This window comes from Miniopterus natalensis, chromosome 1, assembly GCF_054644295.1.
Source record: "Miniopterus natalensis isolate mMinNat1 chromosome 1, mMinNat1.hap1, whole genome shotgun sequence".
NCBI lineage: Eukaryota > Metazoa > Chordata > Mammalia > Chiroptera > Miniopteridae > Miniopterus > Miniopterus natalensis.
The window spans coordinates 167,489,065-167,510,768 of record NC_142081.1 but is presented as its reverse complement, the minus strand read 5'-3'; the positions used below and the strand labels follow the sequence as shown (position 1 = coordinate 167,510,768).

Here is a 21,704-nt window from a genome sequence, read left to right as displayed (position 1 = left end):
AATATGAGTTTAAAACACATGAGAACATATATTTTTTTTTTACTTTTTTCATCTATATTATTTTGTAATGAATTTACTTTTGACAATTTTGATATCACTGTGAAAGTATGCTTCCTGGTGCAAATTGTTCAATAATCTTTAATCTGATATTAAAGATAATTTTATTCTTACAATAACTGAAACCACAAAGAAAGAACAAACCTTCAAACTCCTGTTTTAAAAATGTAGCTAGCCTTTAAATAGTCAACTTATAATGTATCTTATACAAAAATGATATTCCAGAGACTGTCTTTCTCCTTTGGTTTTCCAGAATCCTAATTTATAAAAAAGTATTTGATACAGAAATAATAGAGTACTAAATTACTTTGAAAAGTGAATGTTATAAAGCATTTTTGTTTTCTATGAAACCGCAATGGCAGTGACTGCAATATATCATCGGTATGGCATGTTTTGGTTTATGTGCCTCTTCCTGTACACCAGCTCATCAATTAGTCTCTCTTGACTCATTGGTTAACATAAAAATATTTGGGACTCACAACAGTGTCTCATTTATAACAAATGGTTGCTTGTTTCATTTTTCTTACATATACATAAATCATTAGTATTTTAAAAACTTATAATATGTGAATTGTAGAAACACATATTTAGATAATTTGATAGATGGATGAATGGATGCATATATTGCCTATATTACATATATATATATTTTTAATTATGTCTTTATTGATTTCAGAAAGAGGAAGAGAGAGGGAGAGAGAGAAATATCATTAATGAGAGAGAGTCATTGATCTGCTGCCTCCTGCATGCCCCCTACTGGAGATCAAGCCCACAACCCAGGCACGTGCCCTGACCCGGAATCAAACGGAGATGTCCTAGATCATAGGTTGATGCTCAACTGCTGAGCCACACCGGCCCAGGCCCTATATATTTTTTAATCCAGCCTATACAAATATAATCACTTGAAATTCTTCTTGTTTCAAGACATCTTTCTGTGAAATAAACACTTCCATAATTGTAAATTTTAACCTTTTTGTCCTACTCATAAATGAATAGTAATCTGGTTTGTTGATATTAAACATTGATTGTTTGAATAATAAAAGATTTGTAATTAAACGTCTATATCTGAAAATTACAAGAATGAACACAGCTTCTAAATGAATTTTATTATTAGATCTGTTGTAATTAGAAAAAAAAGGTTGATAATAAGAAGTAAAACAGTAGTAAGCCAAAAACTGGAGATCAGCAATGATATTATATTTACAGAATATTCACACATCATCAAATTTTATTGTGTATAGTTCTTTTTTTGTTGTTATTTCTACTTCAAATGTATTCCTGATAATAGCTAATTTTCTCTAATAATTATAGAAATAACTGAGTTTATATAGCTACTCAATGTAGAAAATCCTCAGATAGATTTACGCATTTCTATTTTAAGGTGTGATATGAAAATTATATTGCTTTCACTGCAAAAAAACATGTCTTTTAGCTTCAAACAGCTTCTTCAAACGTGTTTTCTATGTAATAGGGATGTGCTGCTATTTCTTAAAACATTTGAATACACCAAAATGTCAGGCTACCTTTTTGTGGCACATGTGTGAAGACAGCCACATGTACATTCACGTTATTTATTATACAGTTGTCTGATAGTCATCCTCAGACATTAGACCTACACAAGAGAGCTTTAGAACACATTGGCCCTAAGGATTAACTGTAATGCAAAATTGCCTGATAAGTATGGAATATTAGCTTTTATTAATCTTTCACTGATAACACAGAATATATTTTTAAGTTTAAGACATTCACTAAGAATCAATTTTAATTTAGAGACTAAATAAAATCCTCATTAAGCCTGACAAATAGTAGCCTCAAGTAAACACAAAGCATTTTACTCTAAATCAAAATGAGTTCTGCCCGAAATGCTCCCTACTCTGTCAGTATGCTAGCGAGGAATCGGATATAGGTTACTTCAGAGAATGAAGCATCTCTTTAAGAAAGTAACACAAAAATCTAGCCCTGAGGTATAATATTTCTAAGATCAGTAAACAAGAACGTAAATGGAAGCTAACTAGAGTGTCTCACGCTGTACTCTTAGTGCCAATATTTTGGGAGAGAAGAATCATTATTTATCCACAGAAATGTCTACTAATCGATAAGTTTTTGAATATAGAAAGTATAGTAAAATTTACCTTAATAAGGGCACTCTGAAATGTCTTTTTCAGAGTAGGAGTCAAGTTTATGACACGTATTTACCCAGGATTAAGTCAGGTTTGCCCAGTTCTGTTTAGCTCTATTGCCAGAAAAGATGTCCAGCTTGTATTTGTTTCAATAGTAATGTTTCATCATTTTCTCTGGAGATATAAAGTTATTTTAAGTTATAGGATACTGGCATTTGTGAACAGTGACCTGTAAGGTAAGCGTCGTTATCCATCTGAACACAGGAAAATAAGAATGGATTCTTTTTTTCCTATTTTTGCTAAATTTATCGGGGTGGCATTGGTTAATAAATCGCATAGGTTTCAAGTGTACCCTTCTCTGACGCATCGCCCGTGCCCTGCATTATGTGCTCACGCGCGCAGTCAGCTCTTTCCTGCCCCGTGTACCTGCCGCCTTCACCCTTTGCTCCCCCCCCCCCCCCCCCCCCGGTAACCACCGTGCTGTTGTCTGGGTCTGAGTTTTTGTGTGTTTTTCTTGTGTGTTTTGAATTCGTTGCTTTCAGTTTCATGTCCAACATAGGAGTGAAATTGTATGGTTCTTGTCTTTTCCTTACTAATTTGACTTTTCGTAATATTCTCAGGGCCCATCCCTATTGTCGCAAATGGCAGTGTTTCATCTTTTCTCGTGGCTGAGCAGTGTCCACTGAGTACATGTCCCACATCCTCTCTGTCCAGTCCTCTATCGCAGGGCACTTTGATTGACTGAATAATGCTGCAGTGAACATAGGGGTGCATGTATCTTTGTGAATAAATGTTTTCACATTTTTCAGGTAGATTCCCAGAAGAAGGGTTGCTGGGTCATATGGTGACTCTATTTTTAATCTTTTGAGGAACCTCCATACTGTTTTCCATAGTGGCTGCACCAGTCCGCATGCCCACCAGCAGTGTAGTAGGGTTCCCTTTTCTCCGCTTCTGTAATTATTAGGGAAATGTAAATCAAAACTCAAAGAGATACCACCTCACACCTGTTAGAGTGGCTGTTGTCAACAAGACAGGTAATAACAATGTTGGAGAGGTTGTGGAGAATAAATTCTTAAAAATGGTTTTACTTATGGGATTATTATATTAATTTTTATAAATTAATTTTTAGATATATTTTAATATTCAAATATTAACTTTTTACTAATGTTTTAAAGGTTTGGTTAAAAGCTTTTCAACACCATGTTTTCATTGCCTTTAAAATAATTGTCATGATGCCCACCTGGCGTAGCTCAGCGGTTGAGCATTGATCTAGGATCCAGGAGATCACGGTTTGATTCCCTGTTAGGTCACATGCCCAGGGTGCGGGCTCGATCCCCGGTGGGGGGCCTGCAGGAGGCAGCCGATCAATGACTCTTTCATCATTGATGTTTCAACTCTCTCTCCCTCTCCCTTCTTGTCTCTGAAATCAATAAAGATATATTTTAAAAGATAATAAGTATCATGATAATCAGTAAATTTATTTTACAACTGTCTAATAGAAGCCTGTGGTAACATTTTCTAAATTTGGTTTTATAATGGAAGTGAATCTTTCCTACAGAATAATTCTCCTTACCTGTCTTCACATTGGCAATATCCTATGGACCAGTGAGTTTTGCTTAAGCAGTATTTAACTTCTAACTCAAAATCATGCTATGTTCAATCAAATATTAAACGAGTTAATATGAGTAAACTGATTTAATTGATTTTTATGTCTAGTTTATTTTAAAGTATATGAAAGAATTTCCTTAATGAGTCTAAAATCTTAAATTGCTAAAAACAACTCATTTAAATATGTGTAACAGGAACCAAAATAAAGTTAGTATTGATGTTAATAATGATTTAGCATTATATATTATTTCTTCTTTTCTTTTAACTTCAGGTGCAATAACAGAACCCAGTGCGCAGTCGTGGCAGGTCCTGATGTCTTTCCAGACCCATGTCCGGGGACCTATAAGTACCTTGAAGTGCAGTACGAATGTGTTCCTTACAGTATGTATATTTCTATCATTTTCTTCTAAAAAGAAAAGATAAAAGTTTTGTTTTGCATGCATTAACAAATTATTCTGTATAAAAACAAAAATAATTACATAAATTATATATTTTTAAAACTAGGGAATTTTAATTTTTCAGGATCATAAACCCTTTCCACCATTGGAAGAATTAGATGTTGGTTCATGATCCTTTAGCTTTTAATTTTGACTCTACATTTCTGTGCATCAATATCTGTTCTAAAACTCTTTATGTAAGACTATGAAACATTTAGAAAAAGATTGAAAAGTATTCTGCCAATACTGCCTTCCTCCAGGTCCAAGTAAAAGGCAGTGAAAGTGAATAATACCCTCCTCTGTGTATATAGTGGCATAAAAATTGATAAATTTCGAATCTGATAGAAGCAATGATATCTCAGCATCCCATGCTGTCAGTATTTCAGGAATAAAAATATGTTCATCAAGAGGGAGCAGACTGAAAGGAAAATACAAGGATTACATGAACCAAAGCTCTCTTCAGAATGTATCTTTTACAGCCACAAGAAGTAGGTCTTTGCAGCTCGATGTCAGACGTGCTTTATACCAACAACTTAGTTCCTCTTCAGGAGCAATGAAGAATCAGACAATCAAAAGTGAAGCATGTTCTGACTTTTTTACCCAAGGGAAGTATCTCCATCTCAAACAGAAATATTTTTGAGCTCTCCGGTTCATTATGCATGAGGTTCCTCGGCGAGGCTCGCCCGGGGACCGTGTGCTCCCCCGTTAGGCAGTCAGCTACCCAGAGGCACAGCGCACCTGAGATCACGAGCGGCCCGGCGCCAGCTGCCTTTGACGTGTCGGCGTCTGCGGATCGCAGATGCCTGAGCCCGGAGAGAGCTGGGGGCTCCCTCATTGCTGCTTATTTAAGAAGCTGTACGGGAGCCATTTGACATGCAAGAAATGAACCGAAATTTTGAAATAATAATGAAAGCAATCACGGGAAAGTTTTATTTTTGCTTATTTATGGTGCATTGGATCAGGGAGAGTATAGTGAAATTTTCTGAAGCTAATTTGTGTTTGTTTTAAAAGAGCGTAAGTGTGTAGGTTTGATTGAAATACCAGTTGAGATTATGCTTCTTCCATTGTTCTAGGGACCCTTCTATAGAATGTGAAGGGTCCTGGCCGTTTGGTTTTCATTAGGAATCGTTTAAAGAAAATGGAACTGTGCCAGTTATATTTGGATTGCATGACGAGATCTTTGTGAAAAATGCAGAATAGCTGTTTCCAAAGGCATTTTGTAAAAATATACACCTCATTTCTAAAGTGTACATATAGGTATACCTCATTTTTAAAGACAGTCTTAGGAAACTTACAATTATATTTTGAAACAAGCTGAAGTAGGAATGTCAAATTACAGTTTTTTTCCTCACAATTTTTTAAAGTTAAAGAATTTTACAGCTGTCTCTTCAATTTTCTGTGTTTCTTCAGAATTTCTTTGTGGATAGCTACTCCAAAGTCTTCTGCCAGACTTATTCCAAATAAACATCTACCTAAGTTATTTCAGTAGAATTAAGAACTGCTCATATTTGCATAAAAAGATTATGATTTACCACAGATTTCCTTTCTTTCTTATAAACTTCCAGAGATGGGCAATTTGATACCTGAATATCTTACAGTTGCAGGTTTCTGGTAATCCTGAATATTTATTGATTGCCTTAGAAGTCTGTTCCTATTATATTAAAATATTTATCTAATTTTTTTTTTAACCACTTGGAAGTTTACACACCAGTTTAACTTATATGGTGTAGCATGATTGCATTTGTTTAAATTATCTTTAGTATGTTTTAGTTAAAAGTATAACTGGTAATTCCTTTAGTAAATTTAACTTGATTAAATAAATAATCCAAAATAAAGTATAAACCGTTCAAATAAACTATAGGGACTCATTTAAAATGTAGGTTGGTTTAGTAGAAAGATTGCCAGAGATCAGGAAGCCTGGGTTTAGAACATGGCCTGGTTGCATAACACACAGCTGGGTCCTTTAGTCTAGGTCAGCTGTCAAAATGTCCTGGATCTCACCCCCCAATTGGTATGATTTCAGGCAAATACTAAGTTCTTCTTCTCGCCTTCAGCATAAAGCAAATAGACTTTTCCATTGCTGAAAAGATTCACTTATTTATAATAGCTATCATTTATTGACACTTACTACATGTGATTTACAACATTGTTAAATGTTTACATACAGTATTCTATTTAATTCTTACAATATCCTCACTGTGTTAGGTATGAGTATCACCATTTGACCAGAGAGAAAACTGAGGCTCCATTGGATAAGTAGGTATCTCCTGGAAAATGTAGAACAGCTAGAAAAGGGCAGAGCCAAGATTTGAGTCGTCCTTAACATCTGTTCTTAAGGACCTAGCTCGAGCCCTCCTCATAGATTTTTGTACTTTATATTTTCATGAGTTATTAAATCTCCTTCAATATTTAACTCACAATTTTCGTCAGCACAGTAATGGCACATGGTGAAAGCAAGTGCTTCAAAGGTCCAGACCCTTTTTCTTAGTTCTTTTGCTCTTTGCTTTTAAGAGGTTTGTATGTCTTTCTGAAAGCAGGTGAATCACTTCAAACTTCTGTTTTACCCAAACACTGAATGAAGCTTTACGACATAAACTAGTTTGTTCTGTAAAAATGCTACCCACTGTTTAGAATAAGGCTCTTAGCAAAGTAGTAAGTTGAGAACTTGTTTAAATTACCTGTATTATAAGAGAAATAGCCTTGTACTTAATATGCTTGTTAAAATATCCTTATTGTATTATTTAGAATATAAACTTCAGAATTAAAGTTTATTAATGTTTGAAAAATTTCTAATTAAACAACTGAATAAACAATGTTAAATTCTATTTCTTATGCAATTCAGTAATATCCAGTTTCATTTTGAGTTTAAGGCAACAAACTTCAGTGTATATAGTGATATATTTAGTATTTATGAATGTTTTCTTAATAATTATGTGTGGGAAAATATTGATATTTTCCTTATACATATTCTTTGCGTGTGTTTCTATGGTAACACCGATTTTTAAGGTGATACTTTTTTCATAGAAAAATGGAAGTAAACAAAAAATATGTAGGAAAACATCGATATTAGTGATATTTAAGTATATCAGAGGTAGTAAAGACACAAATTCAACAATTTCTTTTTATTACACAAAAGAAATAAAGTTGAAAATACCGAAAGTAAACTTGCGATAATTTTTGCACAGATTTTTAAGTCAGTGAATAGGTACATAGTTTAACAAAGACAGTTTCAGAAGAACCTTAGACTGTATCAAACAAATGGTATGACTTTTGTTTTTTTTGAAATCATTTTTTATTTTTCCATTACAGTTCACAATACAATATTATGTTAGTTTCAGATGCACACCCCAGTGATTCAACATTATGTAACTTACTAATTTTTCAGTATGACTCTTTTAAAAGATACTGATAGGAAAGAGAATAAGAAAAATTAGTGATTGTAAACAATCTTGTGAGGTTGCCTTCTCTGTCTCCTACTCAGTCTTTTCTATCTTAATGTTTTCCTTCTGTCTGTGCTTTCTTGTTTGGGTTCACAGATACCCTGTTTGTGACCAAATTTGGGACAGACGAATCAATGCTCTTCTCTGTTCCTGTCACACATTACTTCCAGTGTGACTCTCTTAGCCTTTGCGTTTTCTTTGAGGTTTGACTTTTGTCCTTAGCGGTACTTTCTGCCCAGGAGCTGACCCAGATATTCCCGAGGTTAAAGCTCCGCTTACCAACGTCACCTCTTTGTTCCCATCTCCCTGCTCACCCACCCCAGCCCTCCTGGCCTGACCCGGGAGTGAAATTGTGACGTCTTCAAGCAGAGCCTCCTTCATTAGCCAGTTTGCAGGGATGACTCGAGTTAGGGAGAAAACAATGAAGCAGCTAACCACCTACATAGAGTATTTCCAAGCAAGGCATCTTCGCTTTGTAGCCAGCTGACAATTTGTCTGTCTTCCCAGGCATACAATTTCACGCACATTAAACTCAAAAAGTGCTTGTCTTCTCTCACAGTCTCCCTTTCTCTTCGGTTCTTTGTCTCTTCCTTTCGGAAACACAAAGCACACATTACTTATTCTAACACCTCTGTCATGGTGGGTTTTCTGGAGAAAGGGAGGGAGGAAGCACACGATTTGAGAGCTTACTAGAAATGAGTGTTCGATTAAACCGATCTTATGTAACAGCACTTACACGCTTTCTCACCAGTTCCATTAACCACCTGAACAGGGAAAAGAAGTATTATTAGAAAATTAACATTTACAAATAATTATTTAATCTTTTAGTTTTGTTTTTAACTAAAAGAAAAATCTATTACACTTTTAGCATTTAAAACAGACAAAAGTCTATTTAATTATAAATAACTACATTATTGCAAATAATGTTGAAATGAGTGCATATTTTAATATATGCATATTTGGTTCCTAGTCTATGAATAAGTAATTGCATATTTTAAAACTCATTGTGCTGAAATGAACCCATATGTTTAATTTTTAAAATATTACAGAAATGTCAAGGTTTAATCTGATTCCCAATATACCTCAATACCTTTTTCAGTTTCTGACATATAGAAAACAATAAATAACACATATATTGACTGATTAAAAGAAAAAAGGAAATTTAGTTAAAATAGCTCCAGAAGTAATATATTCATTGCTGAAATGATAAATATAAGACATTCTTGCCCAGCCAGCATGTCTCAGCTGTTGAGCACTGACCTATGTTCCAGGAGATCTCAGTTCAATCCTCAGTCAGGGCACATGCCCGGGTTGGGGGCTTGGTCCCCAGCATGGGAAATGCAAGAGGCAGATCATCAGTGACTCTCTCATCATCGATGTTTCTATCTCTCTCTCCCTCTCCCTTCCACTCTCTAAAATAATCAATAAAAATATATTTTTAAAAAAAGAAATTATTGTTTACAAAGAAGACCTTATTAATTCAAAGGGAAGGTCTATGGTAAAAAAATATAGTTTATATGAGTTTTACTTTCTCCAAATGGCTTGGTGATTGTGATTATATTCCTCAATGCTACCAGCAACCAAATTGTTTTTCATAGTCTTCTGCATGACTCCATATAATATAGCAAGTATTGGACCTGAAATATTACTCCTTATAAAAGGAGTGCCAGCTACCTGAATTCTCTCTTGTAGAATGATATTTATAACAAGAGCAACAATATTTTTCCTTATATTTCCCCCTTTTTCTCTCCCACCAGTTTCTTTCTTTTTCTGTCAAATAGTTTCTCCCTGTTTCACAGTGTCTTACACCGAACAGGTAATCCATATAGCTTTTGCAAGTGGATCAGTGATTGCTTAGTATTTAATTTAAACATTTGTGTATATACCCCAAATATTATATATTCATAAAAATTCCTGTCATCACTTTAGAAACCAGGAAAGGTAGGTGGGCTATATTTTCTTGGAGGGTCCCATCCTAAACTCTCTTATACCTTTGGCTGGCTGTTTCTTATGTTCATGGAAATTATTCTCAACTACATTATGTCACATGCTTTTGAGATCTCTCCCTTTTATCTGCCTTCCATCACTCAACATCTGTTGCAGACCAAGAACTAGGCTAAACATTAGGGTAGAAAGCTAGGATAAAGACTCTGCTCTGGAGGAATTTAGTCAAATGGGTCCCCAGGTTCCAAAGTTACAGTGTTAGTAGTTGAGCAGAGCAATTGAGCATTTCATAGTAGCAGTTCAGAGAGAAGGTGTGCCCATCCCATAGTGGATGTTGCTGTGGAGGAGAGAGTGGCTGTGTTCAGGGAAGCTTTTCTAGAGATGACGCTTGAGCTGAATATTAAACAATGAATAGTCTTTAGTGAGTAGGGCGATCATTTTTAGACAGGACAATATAAGATCAGAAACAGTTTGGTGTCTATATAAAACACAAAACACAAAGTAGAAATCATGGACTTCCTGTATACTATGATCCCTCTGTGACCTAATACTCATCACAGTGTGGAGCATGGAGACGACAAACTATTTCTGAATGTAGTTAACTGATATATTAATAAGACATGTTTGTTTGGGAATCTGCAAAAACCAATGTTGACCAATTTAAATTACAAAAAGAAGCATTTGGGTGGGGGACGAAAGGGGGTATACAAGGTAGTAGTTCCAGAATCAAAGGAAAGAAAGGTGAAAAACAGGTCCAAAAAAATATGATCCATGATCTAGAAAGCAAAAATGTTGCCTAGTCTCTAAGGACTCCATGTTCCAAAGAATCAGTTCCAAAGATGATCCATCTAATTCCTGTAATGGTCTGTGTGGGGTCATCAAGACTACATTAGATCCAGGGAGGATCAAGGTGGTGTTTCCAGGGAAGGAGAATGGGGCTGGCAAAGAGCCTACCTGTGAGTAGGAAGCCTCGGACCCCTCAGTGAACTTGAGAGCAAGGACTGCAGGTTGGTGGCTCTGGGCCAGATTCAGCTGCAGAGGCATTCCTTAGACTCCCTGACAACTGAAAGTCAGATTCACAGAAAGTCTGGAGCAACACTGAGCCTGCTTTCTCTTGGGCAACGCTAGACTAGAGCTGAGTAGGTGCTGCCCCTTTGAAATAGGGTCTGTTCTTTCCTATTTGCTGTATTTTCCAGCACTTATTGTATTATTCCTGGTGTACTATAATCGTTTAAAATGTCTCTTGGCATCTGAAGAGACTTAAATTTGCAACTCTTGCTCTAGAGTTTGGATCTAATCAATGCTAAGAGATGTAAAAGCACTCTAAATCGTTACTGTATTTTTTTAATTTTCAAAAGATAGCACTAACTTCTTACACCAACAATAATTCTACCAGTAGAAGATTATCGGTCCCTACTATGGGTCAATCACTATGTTAATGCACTTGGGTCCTGTGGAGCTGATGGTCTTGTGGCTAAGGCAAATAATAAACACATGAACCGATGCATGTATGCATCAGTGGTAAAATGCAAGAAGAAAGTAAACCTCATTGTATGATACCAAGAGCAATGAAAGGGCCAGCTTACGTAAGGTGATGAAAGACTGCTCATGAGGGGATATTTGAGACAAACAATGAGAATGAGACAGTCAGGCAAAGAGCCTGGGAAAGAACTTTAAAGCAGAGAGATTGTCAGCACCAAAGACCCTGTTCTAATACCTGACGGCAAACCAGTGTGACTGCAGTCCAGTTAAGATGGGGGTGAGTGAGTTGGAGAAATACGAACTAATGTTTAGCACTACTGATACCATGGATGATTAAGCAGCAACTTCCTAAGATTTATTAAGAATCAAACTAGCAGAATGAAATTGAATAAATTGACATTCCCTTTTAAATACATGCTGTAGAAAATATTACATGATTCTACAGAAACATAAATGTAAACTCATATCAAATAAACCAGGTATCAAATGGTATCAACACCTAGATAGGATTTATATATTTATAGTAAATTAATGATATGTAAATGTACACTTAGCTGCTAATTGTAAGGGAAAAAAGGAATTGAGGGTGTTTTAAAAATTAATTGGATTGCAAGAGTTAGGAAAGCATTTGGTTTAGGAAGTAAAATGTTATTATAGACATAAAGTTTGAGGAATTAGCTTACCCATGCTCATTTGCTTTATTTGAAATAAGATTATGGAGTTTATGCACTTAAACTTAGTAAATATTTATAAGGTGCTCAAATTGAATAGCCTAAACAAGTGAAATTTAAAAAGATAAAGAATATAATGTTTTATATTTAAAGTAAACTGCATATGGGAAGAGAAGTGAAAACATGTGAAGGTGAGTGCCCCCCTTCAAGTGTTTGTTGCTAAAAAGATGTTATAGCAAACATCATGGTATATTAGATCTAAGCACTTAATTGTCCACATAAAATTTTACTAAATATCTGTAAAATCAATTAAAATGCTTTGAAAGAGCACTGTAAATTTTCTGCTATTTCAATCATTAATCTTATGAAACTAGAAAAAAAAAATAATCAGTTTGCTTAGAAAGTATTTCATTCACATATTTAAATTTAACATAATAGTACCTCATTAAAATGAGTAGTTAGTGAGGGGGAAAAATCTATATGAATTTTAATGCTTTTGTTTTATTTTTCAAATGGTAGGAGATCACAATTCCTATGACTGTTGTAAAAAATTATAATGGCTTAAAGTTTTTTTCAAAGTTCTATACAACCCCAAATCTTTTAAACAAACACTTATATGGCAAACTCAATAATGATCCCCCAAAGAAATCCATACCCCCATCCCCAGAACCTGTGAATGTGTTACTTTAAATGGCAAAGGGATTCTGCAGATTTGACTAAATTAAGGATTTTGAGATGGGGAGTTACCCTGCATTACCCAGATGCACCCAGCTAATCACAGATGTCTTTGTGACAGTGAGGCAAGGGGGTTGAGGGGAAGAGGAGGTAAGATGACAGAAGCAGAGATGGAGCGATGCACTTGGGTGATGGAGGCAGGCGCAGTAGCTGAGGGACACAGACGGCCTCTGAGGAGCTGGGAAGAGCAAGGACCCAATTACACCCAGAGACTCAGAATGAGCACAGATCTGCTGACCCCTTCAAACTTATTTTGGACTTTTGACAATTTGTGTTGTTTGAAACCACTAAGTTTGTGGTATTTTGTAAGAGAAGCATAGAATACTAATCCAATCTATTATAATAATACTTTTTATCTAAAATTATTAATACAGTTTAATGACATTTATTGCTTACTTAGGACATGGACTAATAAAGATATAGTTTTGTTTTCTAAATAAAGATTATCATGTAATTCTATTATGATATTTTAAAAATGCGAACACAAACCTCCTCTCTCATAGACTAGCTGGATGTGGGATGTACAGTATGTCATTATAGGCAAAAGTCATTTTAATTCTCTTTGTGAATATGTTCAACCCAAATCAAACCCAAGGCAAACGGGTGCTTAGTGAAATCAATTTTACTATATTACACTTATCCACTATTTGTATGAGGCTGCTAAAGTAGTGAATGGGCAAATAAGAAGTGGATTGTGAATTTGTGAGCTATATAATAGGATGAACATATGTAGCAAGTTTCCATTCTTTTAATCTTTAAACATAAAGAAATTTCTCACAATGACTGACCTGTAATGCTTGAATTAAATCCATATTTATGGGCTTCCAAGTCTGCTCTGTATGTATTAATTTAACTTAGTTTACCAACACTTAATGAAAACCTAGTTATCTTTAGAACATTGTAAATGTACACAATTACAGAAATACGGCTGGTTCCTAACTTCCAAGAACCAATAATCTCATCATTCTGACACCCTTCAAGTAATCAGATGAGCATAGAATCAAAGACTGAGAAGGGATCTCAATACCATTTCGTTTTTATTAATCTGTATTATAAGTATATTTTCTTCTCTCTATGCCAATTGTTTGTCTACTTCATTTACAACATAAACCAGTGCAGACCAGAATAGTAAGTGATACGTAAAAAAAGTGGCTGTTTCTAAGTTTGTCTTTATAGCAAATCTGTATTTTTTATGATTACTTAGGCTCTCTGTCAGGTCCTACCACATTTTTCCTTTCTTTGCCTTTGAGAAATGGTAACATAGTGGTTAAGAGTGAAAGCCTTAGACTTTCAGCTCTGACTTTACCAGTTCCTAGATAGTAAAGTTGTTTTCCAGCTCTGTGAATGAGTCTCTTCACTTAGAAAAATGGGGATGATAATAAATTCAGAGTTTTCATGAAAATTAAAATTAAATATATGTAACAAGCTTTGTACAGTGACGTTCACATTAGCAACACTCAGTATGTAATAGCCATTCAAGTTAATATGCTTGTTGAATTTCACCAATTTTTGAAGTATTTTGACAATCAGTGCTATTGTTCATGGAGGCTTGGAATTATATAATGCTGTTAAGTTATCCCAGGATTTGGGGAGCCCCAACCATCATAGAGTTATAGCATTCTCTAGTGCCCTTGATTATTGGGGTAATTTTGCAGATAAGACTTCTGTCTTAATTCTTTCTTTTTTTTCTTTTTCTTTTAATTTCAGATCACCCCTAGATTTTGAGTTCTTTTCAGAGCTAGTTACAAGGGTATCTTCCATATGATTTAGTACTTAAACCCGATCTCTCTTAAGGTGTTGCTCTTTCTAATACTGAGTGATACTAAGACACATCAGGCAAATTTTCTGAATCCACACCCAGCCCACTGTGTTTATCACTTACATTTCCTGATCTGCATCCCCTTTGGACTTGACCTGCTGGTACTGGTAATTGCATGAATCGCACCCAAATTTGCCGTGGAGACTGGGCACTGAGTCTTTTAAGTTCCTACTGGTGTTAGCTTTTAGTACTAGTTTATTTACTTTCAGCCCCATTTATCCCCATAGAAACAATAGATAAGTAGGTGCCAATCTCCTCAAATGTCTCCAGGTGGACCCTAGTCATGTCATTGATTTCACTCAACAAATAATGGCAGAGTCCCTGCTTTATGAGTCTTCATAGTGAAGCTAACTGTAAAGCAATCTAAACCCATCTTCTAATTTTTTTTAGGTGTAGAACCCGAGACTCAGAATAAATGAAATAGCCAATGATTATATAGTTAAAACTCATTGACTCTTAATTGCTGGTTGAGTTGTCTTTCTTTCATGCTACTCTGTTTCTTTAAATCTCAAAGTAGTAGTTTTTCTGTTGTCTAGATGTGAAAGGAGTAATTAAGACTTACTCTCAAAAATATAAGAGATTCTAATATATCCTCTTTAATTAAAGTTTGGCATTCAAACTCTGTTTCTCATTTTAATTCAAATTCTTCCAGAAAAATTTCAGGATTCAGAATGATCCTTGTGTGAGGTCTTTGTTTGTTTTCAATATGGCCTATAATTAAGCAATTAATGATGGTATATTGAGATATCAAAAAAAACCCCACAACTTTCTCAATATTTTGAAAGAGCAATCTTTTTGTGTATGTGCCTAGATTTTAAGCCTCATGGCCTTTCTCATAAATTGAGTTCAAAATTTCCAGTAAGTGAACAGTTTTAGAGAAGGTGGGATATGCAGTTTGCTTTTATGGTCTCTACACGTTGACTATTTGTGTTTAAAAGCCTTCATATATGCATTCAAATTTCTGTGGAAAATTTTTTTCTGGTCTCATTTTTTGGAGCAGCTTGAAATAAGTATAGTAATACTGATATTTCAGATTCCAAAACTGTTTGCAGTTAAAAAAGTTATGGAATTATAGAAAGAAGAATGCATCTCTCCAGGAAGGCAGAACATACCATTTGCTTTTACTGTGATTTTCCTTGACTCACTCTCTCTCCTTTCCCCCTCACCTCTTAGAGAAAGCATCCAAGTTAAGTTTATCAAGACAACAGGAAAGACTCAGAAGGAAGGTGGTACTCACATTTGTCAGAAACAGAATGCATACATTTTTACAAAAAGGCTTTCTTTTTTCTCTCCTGGATTCTTTACAATTGCTCAAGCACCAGGAGAACTCGTAGCCAGGTGCCTGTGTGTATCAGAGTCTAACAGAAAGTGTTTTTATGACAGTACTTTGGCCTTATGCTTACTCACCAAGAACTGTTCATCCAGACTCATCAGGCTTAACTTCAAAAACAAAAAAATAAGAACGCCTGCCTAGTAAAAGAATATTACTGGGGATATTATTGAGGCAAAGCTTTAAGAATTCCTCATTTCACTTTATCATGCATTTGCTATTGCTCATAAGAAATGGGTTCAAATACAAGCTCAGGTCTCATAAATTATTAATGACTGCTCTGCAACAGGTGGCATGTGTTCTCTTTTTAAGAATGAGTGATAAGTGTAAAGCAAGAAACATAATACTATCCCGTGTCTTTAGGACTTGGCAATCCTTGTCATGCCTCAATATTGTGATTAGCACTGATTCCAATACAAAATTCAAGAGTTTATGATGAGTTATATTACTTGATTGAATTTACTAGCCGCTGCTGCTTGGAAGTATCAGATGATATTTTCTACAATGTTAAAATACACTATTTATCCTCAGACAGTAGCTTGAACACAGTAGGAGCTGTTCCTTAAAAATCCTGTTATCATAGGTTCTAAAAGTATTGAAGATCCAGAGCTGATAGGGACCAGCCTATAATGGTAATTTTATTTTACCTAAGTAGTGGAAAGCCAGGGCCTTGTTTTCTTCTTTCCTAGATAATAGGTTGAAAAGTCTCACTATTTACTAGAAATACCCAAATGAATCTAATGCTTTTGAAATATGATTAGTTTATTTCTTCAAGGTACGCACTTGAAAATTTTTTGACTATTCAAATAACTAATGCCCACAACAGGATTAAAATAGTTTCTAGCATACATTAGTGCTTGATAAAAGTTTTCTATTATTATTTTAGTGTTTTCTGTATGTTATGGATAGAGTGTTTAGCTTATTGTTGAAAACACTAACTCATAAAATGCTAAATACCAGGCTACACATAATATTATATATTCCTTATTTAAGCTCTGGATATATTCTGGGTGTGTCTTTAAGAGTTAAAATTCTGACATTGATCAGTATTCTTTTAGTAGATTATAGACTTTTTACAGAAACTCATCTAATTTTATATCAGTGATAGTTGCTAGGTAATGATTTGATGCAAATTAATCATTAAAAATTTAGAAGCTCATTCTGTGATTGGAGTGGAAACTGGAGTGACTTAGAAGCTGATGTCCCAGGAAATAACTGATTGAGAAAGGATATCTTGGGGTGTTTAATAAAAATAGACTGTAAGTCCTCTACTTGATTTTCTTCTTCCTTGTCAGAATCCAAAAAGAAAGAGAAATTGCTAGAGAAAAATTTGAGCTTTTTTCTAATAATAGATACTGTCCTCTGAGGAAGTTCCTAGTGCTAAGACTGTGCTAAATACTTTGTAAACAATATCATTTTGTTCTCACAGCAAAATAGGAACACAAAGATATCAATTAAGTCTTTAGCTTGTCAAAATTTCCATTCTTAGTTAGATGAGTGGGGAGGGGGAGTAGGGAGATGGGACTACAGGCCCCTTTATGGGGTTTGGATCTTTTTCATTCTGCTAAAGTAAGCGGGTGAAAGTATCTCTTGTCTGCGATTTGACAAGGCTGACCACCTATCTTTTGCTGCCCTCTGGCCTAGTAACTAAAAAGTGGAGTCTTGTGTGTCAGAGTTAGCTTGACTTCAGAAGAACTTTCATCAAGAGGTAAGGATCAGCCCTGGCCAGTGTGGCTCAGTTGGTTGGGAGTCATCCATGCACCAAAAAAGATTGCTGGTTTGATTCCAGGTCAGGGCACATGCCCCGGTTGCGGCTCCATCCCAGCTAGGGGGTGTGCGGTAGATCAGTGTTTTGCTCTCACATTGATGTTTCTCTCTCTCTCCCTCCCTCCCTCCCTCCCTCCCCCCATTCCCTTTCTCTCTCTCTAAAAACCAATAGAAAAATCTTAAAAAAAAAAAAAAAGAGGTAGATATCATTGTTAGGAACCTGGTGTTGGAACAAGGATTGAGAAAAACTCCAATCAATGGGTGGGGTCATCGCTACCACTTAATCTGTAACTCTAGCCCCGAATGGTATCTTATTCATAGTGTTTTGTTGCCCTTAATAATGGTGACGCTTTTGCATTAGTTTCCTATTGTTACTATATCAACAACAAACACGGTGGCTTAAATCAACAGAGGTCTATACTCTTACAGGTGTAGAGGCTCAAAGTCTAAAACTGGGGTTTTGACAGGGGCTGTTAGAGGGGAGAATCTGTGTCCATGTCTTTTCCATCTTCCAAAACCCCTTTCCATCTTCCATGGCTCGTGGCCCCTGCCTCTGTCTTCAGATCACATCAGTCCAACCTCTGCTTCTCTCCTCACATGGCCTCTCTGACACTGACCCTCTCGCTTCCCTTTCATAAGAACCTCGGGATTAGGTTGGGCCCACCTGGATGATTCAGGATCATCTCAAAATTCTTAATTTATTCACCTCTGTAAAAGTGTATTTTTCCGTGAAAGGTGCAACATTCACAGGTTCTGGAGATTAAGGCTTGAACAATTGGGAGGGCATTATTCAGCCTACCTCAGTTTGCTTTAATTAAGTAAAATGTGTATTTTAAAAAGTAAAGTTCAGTACGGAACACATGTAAAGCTCTGTTTTTCAATGGGAAATATACCTGCTAACCAGGTGTCAGTGATTGCAGAATGCTCCTGTAAGCTTCTAGGGGAAAATGGGCAGTCCCTGGCTGACTTCAGACTGATGGATTGAAGTGAAATCAAGCCACTTGCCTTGTTCTTATACAATATAATATTTTTTTCTAAGTACATAAATAATTAATAATCAAATAAAAATACTACCAAAATATGGATAAAGATGAAAGTAAAGTTTACTACTGCAGATAACTTTGTAATGACCATTATTTTAGGCCTTGCTTTATGCGTATATACACAAAGTGTGATTTTACAATGATTGGGTTTATACAGACACACACATACAATTTAGTGTATGTTATTCACAGTTCTGTCTGTATTCAGGTGTTCTTTGGAGACTTGTACATGAATACAGATTTATGTGTGTGTATTTCCAAAAACAGGATTGATCATATTTTACACATCTTGCTTTTCTGTCATTGTATGGCATCGTGTGAATTTCACACAAGTCAGCTGGTATAACTTTATTTTCTTCCTTTCAAGGGCGTTATAATAGCTTATGTGTTGATGTAGACATAGATGGTGTATTAAGTCTATCTCCTGTTAATGGAAATTAATTTTTAATTTTGCTTTGTGTGTGATAAGGTGAATGATGTTTCGTTCTTTCCCAGCAAGATTATCTCGGGCGATCTGCTAAGAATCCTTTGCTCCATCTTTTCACGAAGCAGTGAGACTCTTGTCACTTGACACTGGAGAACCCGTCTGCTGACTGGGGTTAATGGTTCAAGCTAGAGAGTAAAGCTGAATGGGATTGAACCTGCGCCCTTTAATTCTTCACCAGGGTGACTGGCCCAATGCCATTGACAATTCTTAGCCTTTGCCAGCATTTGAGGCATGAGTTTTTGATATCTGTACAGTCACTTGATTTGGGGAACTTTTATTTAATAAACTTTGGAGGTATCGTAGCATCAGGTACAGATAGCACAGCTCACTCACTCAAGGTAACTTTGAACTGCTCAGAAAAGGGGGGACTGTTACTCATGTGAATTAATTTCCCGAGAGGCAGCAGGGCGGGGAGTTTGTTCTTGTTTTTATTTTTTATCTTAATTATATACTGTAAGCATTCAGTAGCTACCTCCGTGCAGTCTTTTTCCTCCACAAATTTGCTGATAATATTTTATCAAGAATCATCTGAAACCTCTGTTGAGTGAAGCTTTATTTTCACAGAGCTCATTCTCTGGCCTCTCTGCAGTAGATGCAACCACTTACCCTCTGGCCCTTCACTAAGCACTTCCTCTGCGTTCTGTGAAAATACTCTCTTCTGCATTATTGCACTGTATCTCTCTAACTGCACCTCTCGGTGTTCTTACTTCATTTTGACAGCCCTTTTCTACCCTCTTCCCTGCACTTCCTTTAGTTCCCCTCTTTTCTTCGTACCCATATAAAGAACTATGCAATCAAGATACAGTTTGTTGACTTTTACTTGCCTTTAACTGATCATTAGTCATTCAATTGTGCTCTTTCTTGCTCTCCCCCCCATTAATAGTGTCAACACTTTATTTTTTTAATTTTGAGGAACCCCTTTCCCAATTGAGTCTCATATTACAATTATCATTTTACTGTTAAATTTCTTATACTTAGAAGAATTCAGTGATTCTAATCTTTCAGCAAACGTGTAGTGAGTAGCTTCAGTGTGTTTCTGACTAATCATGTTCTTGACTAGTCACATGGAAAATGGGAGTTCTTATCTTGAAAATTATTATGCTCCAACTCTTTTTATCCTTAGAATCCCTGCATATCCCCAAACTATTGTATAATTTTATGTTTCATGATGCTTCCCTATTTGAAAGTAATTTAAAACTCAGGGGAAAATGGCAAATTCCATGAGTTAAAGTACTTAAAGTTAAGGACAGTTTTTGTGTGTGTGTGTGTTTTGTTTTAATTTCTTCATTCTTAGCTTTGTAAGGCTTAGTGATCTCCTCTTTTGTGAAAGGAAAAGCAATAATTGGAATAATAATAGAAAAGCTATTCTTTTGTTTAATGCTATTCTGTTATCTTGCTTTAACTCACTATTACCCACTGTTTGTTTAGTTTCCTACATTAAGTAACCAGATTAACCTTTAAACTATCATGTTCACTTTTCTAAAGCTTCAAAGGAAATGAATAACTTTAGCTCTAACCAAATTCTTGTTGTTGTTAATCTTCACCGGAGGATATGTTTTTCTATTGATTTTTAGAGAAAGTGTAAGGGAGGGAGGAAGGGAGAGAGAAAGAGACAGAGAGAGACAGAGAAACATCGGTGGGAGGGAGAGAGACATCTGTTGGTTGCCTCTTCTGAGCTTGACCAAGACCAGGGCTAGAGCTCGAACCTGCAACCCAGGTACATGCCCTTGACCAGTAATCAAACCTGCAACCTTTTGGTGCACAGGTCGACACTATGACTGCTGAGCCACAACAGCCAGGCTTCTAATCAAAATATATTCTATCTTTTTATGCGTGTTTTAGACAAACCAAAGATATAACATGTTAGAATTCCAACTGGCATGCCTCTAAGGGTTATAACGTTAGAGCCTTAAAATCAGTATTATTAAATCACCAAGAAGTTTCAGAGTGGTAAAGTAAAGATTATGTTCACTCTGAGATTAAGCTGTCACATCAGAGTAATTTGATTTTAAGTCTGGCTCCACCACCTCCATTAGTAATCATATCCTTGACAGAGACAAAGTTCATCCAATATGAGTCCTCAACGTGAATGAGGTATTGATGTTTTCGTGTTACTTTGGTCAGTCAATAAGGTTAAAAGGATGAAGTTTATTTAGTTTTCAGCATTGCCTTCTTGAAGTCAAATGTCTATTTAATTAGATTTTCCAGTGTTTGGCAAGGAAAGACTGGTAGTGTCAGCTTTCTTCAAGTTGATATTAAATAGCATCTTGTGAAATTTGGTAAAGACTATCTGCAGTAATATGAAACAGATATACTGCAAGTCTGCTTAGGAGAGCATTAGGAAGTCCCATTTTTTGTCAAGATAGTTAATACTTTCTAAGACTCTGCTAATGCTAAAGATTGAATCATGTCTGCAGGCCTTAAGTATGGTATTTATTTTCTAACTGGCTTATGATAATTTCTAGTATTCTTCTTCAAATACTGAGTAAAAAAATGTATATCATATATAACTCTCAAAATTATCTCTGAACCAAGCAGGTGACAGTGACTTCAAAACAGTATGTCTTCTTTGTACATTTTATTTGTAATCCAGGTGCCCATTATATAATCATCTCACTTTTCTGACCTTACAGTGTTTTCTTTCTCGTGTAGCAAAAAGTCATCAAATATACACAGGCATTAATTATGTTTATGATAAATACTATTACAAAGGAAACCTCTAACAAAACATATGCGTTGGGTGGTCAATATTTTAGGGAGGCTT

At 35.6% G+C, this 21,704-nt stretch overlaps 1 protein-coding gene across 7 annotated transcripts in view; it reads left to right on the top strand.

Annotated features, from left to right (window-relative positions):
- Positions 1-21,704, top strand: part of ADGRL3 (adhesion G protein-coupled receptor L3) — a 697,726-nt gene that overhangs the window by 397,211 nt on the left and 278,811 nt on the right. For all 7 annotated transcript variants that reach the window (XM_087827196.1, XM_087827189.1, XM_087827185.1 and 4 more), the window contains one exon: positions 4,057-4,166. In XM_087827196.1, coding sequence (XP_087683322.1) covers positions 4,057-4,166 — 110 coding nt within the window. The remainder of the gene's footprint in view (positions 1-4,056; positions 4,167-21,704) is intronic.